At 38.5% G+C, this 14,623-nt stretch overlaps 1 protein-coding gene and 2 pseudogenes across 3 annotated transcripts in view; 2 read left to right on the top strand and 1 right to left on the bottom strand.

Annotated features, from left to right (window-relative positions):
• Positions 1 to 1,049, bottom strand: part of DNAH12 (dynein axonemal heavy chain 12) — a gene marked incomplete at both ends in the record, with an annotated part of 152,272 nt that extends 151,223 nt beyond the window's left edge. The window contains one exon of the mRNA XM_080926847.1: positions 880 to 1,049. Coding sequence (XP_080782973.1) covers positions 880 to 1,049 — 170 coding nt within the window. The remainder of the gene's footprint in view (positions 1 to 879) is intronic.
• Positions 1,050 to 2,308: 1,259 nt separating this feature from the next.
• On the top strand, positions 2,309 to 6,551 carry LOC308428315 (pyrroline-5-carboxylate reductase 3-like; annotated as a pseudogene). Its single transcript has 2 exons — positions 2,309 to 2,341; positions 5,734 to 6,551. The product of its transcript is annotated as a pyrroline-5-carboxylate reductase 3-like (transcript).
• A 71-nt stretch (positions 6,552 to 6,622) lies between these two features.
• On the top strand, positions 6,623 to 9,615 carry LOC308428316 (small ribosomal subunit protein uS10-like; annotated as a pseudogene). Its single transcript has 2 exons — positions 6,623 to 6,744; positions 9,245 to 9,615. The product of its transcript is annotated as a small ribosomal subunit protein uS10-like (transcript).
• Positions 9,616 to 14,623: the final 5,008 nt, after the last annotated feature.

Here is a 14,623-nt window from a genome sequence, read left to right on the forward strand (position 1 = left end):
AAGTGGTCTTTAGAATACATCAGGTAAGAGGCTAGAGAGATGGCTCAGAAGTTCAGAGCTCTTGCTGCTGGGTTTGGCTGCCAGCACCCATGTTGAGCAGCTCACAACTGCCAGAGCAGACATGATGGCCTCTGTGGGCATTTACATGTGTATTTGCACACACACACATACACACACTCACAAATTAAAGAGTTTTCATAAGATTGAAGAGGGCAAAAGACTTCTAACAACATATAATATGATATGTTAAAATTCCTCATAAATTTAGCTTTAAATATGAATAAGTAAATGATGCAATGATAAAAATATAAATCTAAGAAATTTCAAAAATCACTACAGTTAATAGTGTAATATTAGACACAATAAAAGATACTTGAACTGCAGAAACAAACCACTTGGACCCAAACCTCAGGGCTGTGGTCAAATTATTTCTCTGCTCCTTAATTCCTCATTTAAAAAATATAGCTAGGGCTGGATTAATGGCTCAGGACCTGAGTTTGACTTCCAGCACCCACATGGCAGCTCACAACTCTAGTTCCCTTTTCTGACTTCCCTGGCCTCTTGTATATACATGCTATACACACATAAACTTAGACACACACACATTTTTAAAATACAAATTTTAAGAGTTCAACAATAGTATTTATCTCAGCAAGGTGCTGTGAGAAGTATTGGTAAAGCAACAGAGGCACAATCTGAATAAGCAGGCACTCTACAAAATTGGTTAGCATTATGATTCATTCTCGATTGCTTTTCTAATTAATTTGAATTTTAATCCTTATTTTACCCACAGACCACCTATATAGTTTTCTAAATTTTTGAGTCTAGAACACTAATCATTAAGTCTAAGCAATAATTATTTACTAATATGCTGCTTACACTAATTGATTGATTTTCTTCTGCTGCTCCTTAGATCTTCTGTAATTTAGCAGCTCACTTTGTTTTGGTGTGTCAACACCTATGTTTTGGGGGGGATGAACAATGGGAGGCAACTTCAAGTTCAAAGCTTCCTTTTCTGCTGTTATGGCAGTTTTGTTAGGATCTGACATCTTGATCTCCTAAGGATTGAAATACTCTATATTCTGAAAAGAGAAAGTTCATACAGCCATTATTTATGAAATCAAGCCTGAATATATTCAGTGTTTCTTACACATTGGTACTTTAAATGAAATCAATAGCTGTTCAGATTCACTTACCAAGTGTGGTAGTGGTTAAAGAATGGCAGTTGAGATGAGTGGACAGGAATTCTAAACACTCTCTGCCAGCCACCTGCTATGAAAAAATGAAGCCAGATATTTCCCCTTTACAACCTGAAATTAAAGAACTAAATTAAACATGCTCTAAACAGCCTTTCAACTCTAAAATCCTGAGTTTATTGTTTTCCCCAGATGCAAACCACAAGATACAACAAAATTGCCCCTCCCCCAAACTGGTATTTAATATCATTAATATTTTTTCAAGACATTATTGAATCAGCGTGTCTAACATCCTAGAAAGTGATGATTGACAAAAAATAGGGATAGTTAATGCAAAGCAAATGTAAAGCATAAACAGACACTCAACAATGTAACTATGGTATCAACTACACTTGCTCCAAATGCCCCAGGGTTTGGAGATTTTCTGCAGGCACCCAAATCATAGATCTTAGATGGAAAGGAAGAGAAATGCAGAGAACTGGTACCTATCTGATTCTTCTCTTTTGCCACTCAGAAACAGACAAGAGTTTCTCCTCTGAAGGGCTACTGCAACCCAGTAGAAACAACATAGTCACCATGGAAACTGTCTTGCCTACCAGAAGGGCTGGATAAAGGTTGCTAGAAGAGGCAGTTGCTGAACTAAGACAGACTTAAGATAAACAGTTACACTGTTTTTCCGCAAGTGAATTGAAAGCAAGTTGGTTTTGTGTTGCTGTTGTTGCTGTTTAACTAACTGCCTTACCTTGAAAGGAGTCCAGGAAATGAAGATTTTCAAATTACAGGAAAAGGCATGAGTAGAAAATTGGATCCATTGGAGAATATGCAGATTTACATAAATACTCATTGTCAATGAAGAATGGAGTTTTTAAATGTCCCCATAGTGATTTTCTGTAACTATTGTAACCAAGCCCCAATATGATTTATCTTGTTCTTATATTTGCTATTTGTTTATACATTTTCAGAAATTCCTTACCAAAAATCAAACAAGTTAAGGTGTACAAACCTTGCAACTATGTTTAAAGAAGGAATGTTGTAACTTGAAACTCCAATATACAGTCCAGGAAGGCTATTAGGGATGAATAAAAACTGTGGAATATTTGGTTTCTGTTAGCATGCCTACTAATAGGCTTCACTCTGAGGCTTCTGTAAGCGTTTTCCTGTCACTCCTGTGCTCTCCCCACATTGGCTCCTTTCCTCCACTCAGTTAGTAGTCTATTATACGTCATCCCTGTCTGCAACTCAAATAAACACTTTGTCACAAGAATGCATGAGATCTATGTCTGGCTTGTTTCAGCAGACCTGATTTGCCATGTGTAACACCTTGTCCTCGCACAAGCCACAGCTGTTCCTCTGGTGTTCTGAGATAGCTGGGACTATCAATTTTATTTTCAAAATTCTCAAAGGCTAGGCCAGAAGTGGAGAATAGTGTATAAATACTTTCCTTCTTCCTGGGCCTTATTTTTTTCCCCAAGGGCCTACAGTTTTTGCTTGAATATATTTGCTCCAATGATTCTGACATGCTTAGCTCATTTCTCCTATTTGCACAGTTGGGAGGGTCTTCCCTTCCTTGTATTATGAGGAACTGTTTGGTACTAAAGGTTTTGAAGATTATAGGAATGGATTTTCTTCTTTCCCTGGTAGAACAGCAAAGCAAAAGGGTCTATTCTCAAAAACATCCTTCTCACCCCAGGCTTGGAGGAAAGGAGGCATAACAGACCACAGTTTAGTTCAGAGCAAGCTTCTCAAGCCCAGTGCAGATATCTCTTCCAAAGCTGATTGTTTTTCCAGTTTCCAGATGGTAAATTCATTGATTTTTAGCAACATTTGAATATCTTCTGTGTGCTAGTCACCATCTCAGATTGTTTTTAAAGATTTATTTATTTGATTTATACAAGTACACTGTTGTCTTTAGACACACCAGAAGTGGCATCAGATCCCATTAGAGATGGTTGTGATTACCATGTGGTTGCTGGGAATTGAACTCAGGATCTCTGGAAGAACAGTCAGTGCTCTAACCACTGAGCAATCTCTCCAGCCCTCTCAGATTTTTTTAATGATGAAGCATAATATACTCCTGTGTCTTGCACACAGTAAGTGTTCCAAATGTATGACTTCAATAAGAGAACTTTATAGAACTTTGTAGCTTGTTAAATTGAATATATATGTGTATAAAACAAAATAATTGTATGTTTAGGTGATAGGGTTTTTTAATGCTATTTTCTCTAGGCTAAAACACAAGGACAAAAGGGAAGGCAAACACATTAATTTAGTGATCTAGTGAAGAGATTTTATAGATATAATCAAATTACCAATAAACTGACATTAATCTATGGAGATCATCCTTAGACAACCTGTTTTCATCAGTAGACTTGTTTTTAAAGTTTTTAAATTAAATACCTATTCAAACTCTGTCAGTTAACAAGTTGGGTTATTTAACTGAAAATATTATTTGATGTGTGTGATGGGGACAATGCCACTATTACCCAGATCCAAAGCCACACAAGGCTGCCCCCCAAAAGAAAATTACAGACCAACATTCCTTATGAACATAGATGTAAAATGTTTCAATAAAATATTTGTCAACCAAATTCAGGAACATGTCTGTCTTAATGTTCTGTTGCTATGAAGAGACATGACCATGGCCACAGCAACTCTAACCAGGGAAAGCATTCACCAGTTTCGCAGGTTTAGTTCATTGTCATCTGAGCAGAGGGCCTGGCAGCATGCAGGCAGTAGTTGAGACTTCTACATCCAGATCCACAAGCAGCAAGAAGAAAGAGACTCTGTGCTTGGAATGTGCTTTTTGAAACCTCAACGCCTATCACCTGTGACCTCCAACTAGGCCATAGCTCCTAATCTTTTCAAATAGTGATCAAATATTCAAATCTATTAGCCTATAGAAGCCATTCTCTTCAAACCACCATAACATTAAAAAGATTATACACCGCTGTCAAGTTGGCTTCATTCTAGAAATGTAGATATGATTCAACATACATAAATCAATGAACACAAACCACCACATAGACAAACCGAAAGACAAAAACCACATGATCATTTCATGCAGAAAAGGCCTTTGACAAAATCCAATATCTATCTGTTCCTGATGGACAGACTAGAGATACAAGGGACATAACTAAACATATAAAAGCAATTTAAAGCAAGCTGTTGTCAATATCATTCTAAATGAGGAGAAACTCAAATTCTATTAAAATAATTAAAAAAAACAAGACGAGAATGACCATTCTTCCCACTCTTATTCAATATACCACTTGAAATATTAGAAAAATAAGACAATCAAGGGAGATCAAGGGGAAACAAGCAGGAAAGGAGTCAAAGTGTTTTTATTTGCAGGTGATATGACTTTATATATAAAAGGCCATAAAGACTATATCAGGAAACTTCTATAGCTAATAAACACTTTCAGCAATGAAGCAGGATACTAAATTAATACACAAAAATCAGTAGCCTTCCTATATACAACATACCAAGAAATAAATTAGGGAAACAATACTTTTCACAATAGTCTCAAACAAACAAACTTTGGAAAAACTCTAATCAAACAAGTGAAAATTTTGTATAATCAAAACTTTCAGAGCCAATTAGTGGTGGTGTATGTCTTTATCTCAGCACTTAGGAGGCAGAGGCAGATCTCTGAATTTGAGGCCAGCCTGGTCTACAGAGTGGGGTTCAGGACAGTTTAACACAGAAACCGTGTCTTGAAAAAAGTGAACCAAATCAAATAAAACAAAAAGCAAAAACCTTCAGAACATTGAAGAAAGAAAGTGAAGAAGAGACCAGAAGATAGAATGATCTTCCATGTTGTGGATCGGTAGGATTAGTTTTGTGAAAACCGCCATCTTACCAAAAGCAATCTATATATCAATAAAATCTCCATCAAAATTCCTATGTAATTCTTTGCAGAAATCAAAAAGAAATTTAAAAAGCCATCCTCAGCTGCATATGGACTCACAAGAAATCCAGGATTGCTATAAAAACATTCCTGAATAATAAAAGAACTGCTATGGGTATCACCAGCCCAGGTTTCTGTTATATTACAGGGCACAGTAGAACAGCATGGCATTAACATAAAAGTACATACATTAATCAGTGAAATCAAATTAAATGCCCAGACATAAGTCCCATACATCTATTATTTTTTTCAAAGAAGCAAGAATACGTATTGCAGAAGAAACCAACAAACAGTGCTATTCAAACTGGATAGCTGAATATAGAAGAATGAAAATAGATCCATATCTATAAAGATCTAGGATCCCAACATAACATTAGATATCCTGAATCTGCTATAAGAGAAAGTAGGGAATAGTTTTGAACTCATTGGCACAAGAAAGGACACCACTAACACTGGCACTAAGACTAACAATTAATGACTGAGAATTCATGAAGCTAAAAGACACCATGGTTTTATTATTAGCATCCTATAGAAGGAGTTAAAAATCTTTACCAATTACATATCTGATAAAGAGATAGTATCTGGCAAGGACAAGGGAAGGCCAGCTCAGAGCATGATGGCGGCTAGGCTACGATGTCTGAACCTTGGCGAGCTGGCTTCATGGATGCAGGCCGTGTGGTGGAGGCCGTTGCTCCAAGCCTCCTCCCAGCAGGCAAAGTAGAAGCTAAGCAAGTGCTGGCCAGTGCAGCAACAGACAAGAACCTCTGCCACTTCAGGGCCCTGGGTTGCCAGACTACTCATTCCAACTATGAGGTGCTGCAAAACTGCCCACGTGTCATCTTTGCCACCAAACCCCAAGTCCTGCCAGCTGTTCTAGCAGAAGTGGCCCCTGTAGTCACCACTGAGTGCATCATCATTTCTGTGGCTGCTGGGATCTCTCTGAGCTCTATGGAGGAGTTGTTATCCCTGAGAACGAGTATTGGGAGTCTCTCCCAATCTACCCTGTTCAGGAGGGGGCTGTGGTGATGACACGGGTCCGCCATGCTGGGAATGATGACGCCAAGCTGCTACAGAACTTGCTGGAAGCCTGTGGGCAGTGCATAGAGGTTCCTGAGTCCTACGTAGATATCCACACTGGCCACAGTGGCAGTGGTGTGGCCTTTGTGTGTACATTTTCGGAGGCCCTGGCTTTAGGGGCCATCAAGATCGGCATGTCCAGTGACCTGGCCCACCGCATTGCTGCTAAGACTCTGCTGCCAAGATCAGACAGCCAAAATGCTGCAACAGGAAGGGAAGCACCCAGCCCAGCTTCAGACAGACGTGCTCACACCAGCTGGAACCACCATCCTTGGGCTCATGCCCCAGAGTAGGGTGGTTTTCGAGCAGCTGCTGTGAGTGCTGTGGAAGCAGCTACCTGCTGGGATAAGAAGCTCAGCAAGAAGTAAGGCAGGCCTCAGAAGAGATGCCAGGCTCCTGGCCCTGCTAAAGTCTCTGTGGTGAAAACAGCCCTGCCTACATGGGTGCTGTAATGGGCTGTTCTCTAAGCATCATGGCCATCATTTTTACCTGGGAAGCTGTGACTACTTGTAAGATACCGTCAAGACGGGGTGTGTTGACATTCAGTCAAAGAAGGAAAAGGTGAGAAGGGTCATTTGACCCTTGTCTGAGATTCCAGATCCTCCCTTCTATACCTCCCAGCCAGGTGCAATTGTGTCCTCATTGCACGTGGCCTCATGGTCTCAGGAGCTGGTAGAATATGTGGCCTGTCGAGGTGATAGACATCATCCTCCCTGCTGGCATGAGACGTTTTGATATTCTCTAAGCCAAATAAACTCATTGGTTCCCTAAACTGGACTTTGAGAGAGAGAGAGAGAGAGAGAGAGAGAGAGAGAGAGACAGAGAGAGAGAGAGAGAGAGAGAGAGAGAGAGAGAGAGAGAGAGTATCTAAGGAGCAGATGCAGAGATCCACAGCCTAGGTGGAGTTAGGTGGATTAGGTGGAGCTCAGGGAATCCTACAAAAGAGGACTAGGAAGGATTGTAGGAACCAAACAAGTCAAGGATACCACAAGAATATGGCCCACGGAATCATCTAGCCAGGGCTCATAGGGGCTCACACAGACTGAACCAAGAACTGGGGAGCCTGCCTAGGTCTGACCGAGGTTCTCTGTATGTGTTATGGTTGTGTGGGTTGGTGTTCTTATGGAGCTCCCAGCAGTGGGAACTGTCTGACTTTTGCCTGCTTTGGGAACCCTTTTCCTGCTACTGGGGTGACTTGTCAAGGTGTACCTTGATAGAAAGGTATATGCCTAATTGTGCCATGTTTGGTTGGCATCCCTGGAGGCTTGCTCATTCTAAAGGGAAAGAAAGGAGTGGATCTAGACGAGAAGGGAGGAGAATAGGGAAGAAAAACTGCAGCTGAGATGTAATATTTAAGAGAAGAATTTTTAAAAAGACACCTAATCTCTTTCAGGTAGCTCCACTCTCTAATGATCAAGCATTCAATTATTTGAGCCAATGAGGCTACTTCTATTCAAACCACTACAGTGATCTACTCAGGAGGGATGGAAAGATTGTAAGAGTCAGAGGCAGTAGATGCTTCCAAAGAAACAGTTTCTATCCATTGAAACAGTACTGATAGAAATACAAACTAACAGAGACTATGACAACATGCACAAGATCTGTGTAGGTTTAAACCAAACAAGATCCCAGCACTAAAAGGAAGAATTGGAACAGAGTCTTACCTCTGCTCAAGAAGGTCTTTGCAATTGATACATACTAGAAAGGGGGAAGTGAGTTTTTTCAGTGGAGTGTCATTGGGTATATCAACTATACTCCCAAGCATACCCCATGGCCAGTAGTTGGCCAACACAAATTCCATGTTTTTTTTTTATTTTTTTTGCAACAGTTCTGTTTTGATATTTTTGTCTCACTAAGTTTTTTTTTATTAATTTATATTTTGAGGAGAGAGAGAACATGAAGTTGTTTAAGTGGAGAGGTGGGGAGGAGAAGCAAAACATGATTAAAATATATCATATGAAAAATTTAAGTAAATTAAAATAATCATTATTATACATGTGTATGATTGGGGTGAGGGTAACACTGCCGTAGCAAACCTGTGGAGCCAAACGACAACTTCATAAAATCATTTTTATCATTTTTTCTTCTACATTTACATGGGTTCCAGGGATTGAACTCAGGTTAAGATTCATAGCTGTTTTGTTAGCTGAACTATCTCACCAGACTGGGTGATAACCAGATACACACACACACACACACACACACACACACTACTTAGCTTCCTAACACTTAGTTTTAAAAGTTCCTTATAAATTCTAAATGCAAGCCTTAAATTAGATATTTTGCAAGTATATACTTGCTCATTCCTGCTCTTAATGGTGTCCTTGAAGAGCAATCACTTCTAACCTCAATAAAGCCAATGTGTATGTGTATGTATTTTGAGGTCATCTATAAAAGGCAGATATACCTATAAAGACTTTCTGTTTTCTTCTAATTTTATGTTATACTCCATTATGTCTTTACATGGTTACAAGTATGGACCCAAGTTAATATTTTGCATAAGAATATACAAATGCAGGAGCTGGATGGCACGGCAATTTAGATCACTTGTTGCTGTTGCAGAGGGCACAGATTTTATTCCCAGCACCCACATGGTGGCTCACAACCAGCCTTAACTATAGTTCAACTGGGTCTAATTACTCTTTTTAGTCTTCTTGAGCACCAGGCACACACGTGACAAACATACATACATGTAGGCAAAACATACATATAAAGAAAAAGAAATCTTTCTTTAAAAAATGAAAATACAAACACCCCAGTATCAGTTGTTGAAAAAGACTGTCTTTTTGACATGGATGTGCATTGGCATCTTTATTTTTAAAAAATTCAGTTGAGTAATAGTAATCATCTCTGGTTACTCTCTGATGAGTGGCTTCAGCTACTCAGGAGGCTGAAACAGAAATGTGTGAGTACAAAGCCAACTTGTACAATATGGTGAGATCCTAACTCAAAATAAAACAAAACAAAATCCCCTTTCTGAGACCTGGTAGTACGTGCTGCGGAGCTCCCTCCAGTCTGCTCTGTCCTGACTCACCACTGTTCACTGCAGCTGAGGAACAAGTCGGTCAGGAAGCTGCGCCTCAGAAACTGGAAAGACGCCCTTGGAGCCCGAAGTGACGATACACCAAATTCGAATCACGCTCACCAGCCACAATGTGAAGTCTCTGGAGAAGGTTTGTGCAGACTGGATCAGAGGTGCTAAGGAAAAGAATGTAAAAGTGAAAGGACCAGTGCGCATGCCTACAAAGACATTGAGACTCACTGCCAGAAAAACACCTTGTGGTGAAGGTTCCCAAGACATGGGATCGATTCCAGATGAGGATCGACAAGCGACTCATTGATTTACATAGTCCTTCTGAGATTGTTAAACAGATCACTTCCATCAGTATTGAGCCTGGAGTGGAGGCTGAAGTCACCATTGCCGATGACTAAGTCAACTGTTTAAATAAATTGACTTAATTGTTTTTAAAAAATCTATTACTTGAATATAATATAACTGTAAGTTTTATTTCTGGACTTTCAATTGTGTTCCTTTGATTTGAATGACTGACTATGGATAATGCAACATTGTCTTGATCACTCTAATTTAGTAAAACAATTACTAAAGGATGGGATGGATCTCAAAGTGGGGTGGTCTCTGGATGGACTTTCCTTCAGACTCTGTTCCATGTTTTGTCCCTGTGTTTCCTTTAGACAGTTAAAGATCTTGAGATGGGTAGATGTCCCCACCCCTCAACTGGAGTCTATGTCTGTCTACTGGAGGTGGTCTCTTCAGGTTCTATCTCTCCACTATTGGGTATTTTGGCTAATGTCATCCCCATACATATTTCTATTTATTCTCCTGGCCTTCTGGACTTCTTTCCTGTCTCTTCCCATACCTGATCCTGTCCCCCTTTTTCTCCCCCTTTCCTCTTCCCCACCAAGGTCCCTCCCTACTTTTGCCTCCCATGATTATTTTCTTCCCCCTTATAAGTGGGATTAAAGAATCCACACTTTGGCCTTCCTTCTTGTTAACCTTCATATGGTCTGTGAGTTGTATCATGGGAGTTCTGAACTTTATATAAATGCACTACACTTTCAGTATCCATTCCTATGTTGAAGGACATCTGGGTTCTTTCCAGTTTCTGGCTATTACAAATAAGGCTGCTATGAACATAGTGGAGCATGTGTCCTTGTTATATGTTGGAGCTTCATTTAGGTATATGCCCTGGTGTGGTATAGCTGGGTCCTCAGGTAGTACTATGTCCAATTTTCTGAGTAACTGCCAGACTGCTTTCCAGAGTGGTTGTACCAGCTTGCAATCCCACCAACAATAGAGGAATGTTTCTCTTTCTCCACATCACCACCAGCATCTGCTGTCACCTGAGTTTTTTATTTTAGCCATTCTCACTAGTGTGAGGTAGAATCTCAATGTTGTTTTGATGTACATTTCCCTGATGACTAAGGATACTGACTTTTCTTTAGGTGCTTCTTGGCCATTCCAAATTCCCCAGTTGAGAATTCTTTGTTTAGCTCTGTACCCCATTTTTAATAGGGTTATTTGGTTTTCTAAAGTCTAACTTCTTGGATATTAGCCCTCTATCAGATGTAGGGTTGGTGAAGATCTTTTCCCAATTTTAGGTTGCCATTTTGTCCCATTGACAGCATCCTTTGCCTTACAGAAGCTTTTCAGTTTCATGAGGTCCCATTTGTCAATTGTTGGTCTCTTAGCGCCTGAGCCATTTAGTGTTCTGTTCAGGAAAATTCCCCCTTCGCTAATATGTTTGGGGCTCCTTCCCACTTTCTCTTCTATTAAGATTCAAAATATTGGTTTTATGTGGAGGTCCTTGATCCACTTGGATTTGAGCTTTGTATAAGATAAAAAATGGATCAATTTGTATTCTTCTATATGCACACCTTCAATTAGACCAGCACCACTTGTTGAAGATGCTTTTTTTTCCCCACTATATGTTTTTGACTTCTTTGTCAAAGATCAAGTGACCATAAGTGTGTGGGTTTATTTCTAGGTCCTCACTTCTGTTCCAGTGAGCTACCTATATGTCTGTACCAATTCCATGATGTTTTATTACTATTGCTCTGTAGTAGTGATTGTCCCAGCAGTTCTTTTATTGTCGAGAATTGTTTTTGCTATCCTGGGTATTTTGTTATTCCAGATGAAGTTGAGAATTGCTCTTTCTATCTCTATAAAGTATTAAGTTGAAATTTTGATGGAATTGCATTGAATCTGTCTATTGCTTTTGGTAAGATAGTCATTTTTACTATATTAATCCTACTAATCCATGAGTACAGGAGATTTTTCCATTTTCTGAGATCTTCTTTGTTTGATTTCTATATCCAGAGACTTGAAGTTTTTGTCATACAACTTTCACTTGCTTGATTTGAGTTACACTAAGATATTTTATATTATCTGTGACTATTGTGAGGTGTGTTGTTTTCCTAATTTCTTTCTCTTCCCATTTATCCTTTGTGTAGAGGAAGTCTACCGATTTGTATGAGTTAATTTTATATCTAGCCACTTTGCTGAAGTTGTTTAACAGTTGTAGGAGTTCTCTGGTAGAATGTTTGGGGTCACTTATGCATAATATCATCATAATATCAGCAAATAGTGATACTGTTACCTCTTCCTTTCCAATTTGTATCTCTTTGACTTCCTTTTATTGTCTAAGTGATCTAACTAGAATTTTGGGTATGATATTGAATAAATAAGGAGAGAATAGGCAGCATTGTCTTGTCCCTGATTTTAGTGGGATTGCTTCAAGTTTCTCTCCATTTAATTTGATGTTGGCTGTTGGTTTGCTGTATATTGCTTTTATTAGGGTTAGGTATGTGCCTTAAATCCCCGATCTTTCCAAGAATTTTAACATGTCAAAGTATTTTGACAAAGAGTTTTTCAGCATCTAATGAGATGATCATGTGATTTTTTTTTTCCCCTTTGAGTTGGTTTATATAATGAATTACATTGATGGACTTCCAAATGTTGAACCATCCATGCATCCTTGGGATAAAGCCTATGTGATCATGGTGAATGATCATTTTGGTGTGTTCTTGGATTCTGTTTGTGAGAATTTTATTGAGTATTTTTGCATCAAAATGTGTAAGTGAAATTGGTCTGAAATTCTCTTTCTTTGTTGGGTCTTTGGTTTAAGTATCAGCATAACTGTGGTTTCATAGAATGAATTACATAGTATTCCTTCTGTTTCTATTTTGTGGAATAGTTTGAGAAGTGCTGGTATTAGGTCTTCTTTGAAGGTCTGATAAGATTATGCACTAAAACCATCTGGCCCTGAGTATTTTTTTTCTACCTATGAGACTTTTAATGAATATTTCTATTCCTTTAGAGTTATTGGACTGTTAGTTTATCTGGTCCTGATTTAACTTTGGTACCTGGTATGTGTCTACAAAATCATCCATTTAATCTAGATTTTCCAGTTTTGTTGAGTATAGATAGGATTTAGTAGTAGAATCTGATGTTTTTTTTTAATTTCCCCAGTTTCTGTTATGTCTCCCTTTTCATTTCTGATATTGTTAATTTGGATTCTGTCTCTGTGCCCTTCAGTTAGCTTAGATAAGGGTTTATCTCTCATGTTGATTTTCATAAAGAACCAGCTCTTAGTTTTGTTGATTCTTCATATACTTCTTTTTGTTGTTGCAAGTTGTTTGATTTCAGGCCTGAGTTTGGCTAATTACTGCCTTCTACTCCTCTTGGGTGTGTTTGCTTTTTTTTTTTTTTTTTGTTCTAGAGCTTTTAGGTGTGCTGTTGCTAGTGTAGAATCTCTCCAATTTCTTTATGAAGGCACTCGGTACTGTGAATTTTCTTGTTAGTACTGCTTTCATTGTGTCCCATAAGGTTGGGTATTCTGTGCCTTCATTTTCTTTAAATTCTAGAAAGTCTTTAATTTCTTTCTTTATGTCTTGCCTGACCAAGTTATCATTGAATAGAGTTGTTCAGTTTCCATGAGTATGTGGGCTTTCTGCTGCTTTTGGTTATTATTGAATACGACCAGCCATAGTCCATGGTGATCTGATAAAATACATGGGATTATATCAATCTTCTTGTATCTGTGGAGGCTTCTTTTGTGTTTGATTATATGGTCAATTCTGGAGAAGGTACTGTGAGAAGCTGAGAAGAAGGTATATTCTTTTGTTTTAGGGTGAAATATTCTATAGATAGCTGTTAAATCCATTTGGTTCATAATTTCTGTTAGTTTCACTGTGTCGCTGCTTAGTTTCTGTGATCTGTCCATTGGTGAGAGTGGGATGATGGAGTCTCCCACTATTATTGTATGAGGGTCAATGTGTGTTTTGAGTGCTTCTTTTCCAAATTTGGGTGCCCTTGCATTTGGGGTGTAGATGTTTAGATTAGAGAGATCATCTTGGTGGATCTTTCCCTTCCAGAGTATGAAGTGTCCTTCCCCATCTCTTGATAACTTTTGGTTGAAAGTCTATTTTATTAGATGTTAGAATGGCTACTCCAGCTTGTTTCTTGGAAATTTTCCCCAGCTTTTTACTTTGTCACTGATGTGTGTTTACTGTATACAGCAAAAGGTTGGGTCTTGTTTACATATCCAGTCTCTTTGCCTATGTCTTTTTATTGGAGAATTGAGTTTATTGATGTTAGAGATATTAAAGACCAATAATTGTTAGTTCCTGTTATTTTTGTTTTTATAAGTACTATTATGTTTATGTGGTTCTCTTCTTTTGAATTTGTTGTGAGATGATTAATTTCTTGTGTTTTCTTGGGTGTAGTTTTCCTCCTTGTGTTGGAGTTTTCCTCTATTATCCTCTGTTGGGGTTGATTAGTTGAAATATAGTTTAAATTTGGTTTTGTCATCTATGATGATTGAGAGTTTTGCTGGGTATGGAAGACTGGCCTGGCATTTGTTTTCTCTTATGGTCTGCATGACATCTGTCCAAGATGTTCCTGCTTTTAGAGTATCTATTTCGAAGTCTGGTGTAATTCTGATAGGTCTGCTTTATATGTTACTTGGCCTTTTCCCCTTACAGCTTTTAATATTCTTTCTTTATTCTGTATATTTAGTATTTTGATTATTATGTGATGGAAGGAAATTTTTTTCTGGGTTAATCTATTTGGTGTTCTGCAGGTTTCCTGTACATTTATGACCATCTCTATTTTTAGGTTAGGGAAGTTTTCTTCTATGATTTTGTTGGAGATGTTTTCTGGCCCTTTTAATTGGGAATCTTCACTCTCCTGTTTCTATTATTCATAAGTTTGGTCTTTTCATTGTGTCCTGAATTCCCTGGAAGTTTTGAGGTAGGAGCTTTTTGAATTTTGTATTTTCTTTGAGTGTTGTGTCAATATCTTCTATGGTATCTTCTATACCTGAGAGTCATCTCTTGTATTATGTTAGTGATGCTTGCATCTGTAGCTCCTGATCTCTTTACTAGGCTTTCCATCTCTAGGGTTGCTTCTTTGTGTTTT

This window comes from Micromys minutus (assembly GCF_963924665.1).
Source record: "Micromys minutus genome assembly, chromosome: 12".
Classification (NCBI taxonomy): domain Eukaryota; kingdom Metazoa; phylum Chordata; class Mammalia; order Rodentia; family Muridae; genus Micromys; species Micromys minutus.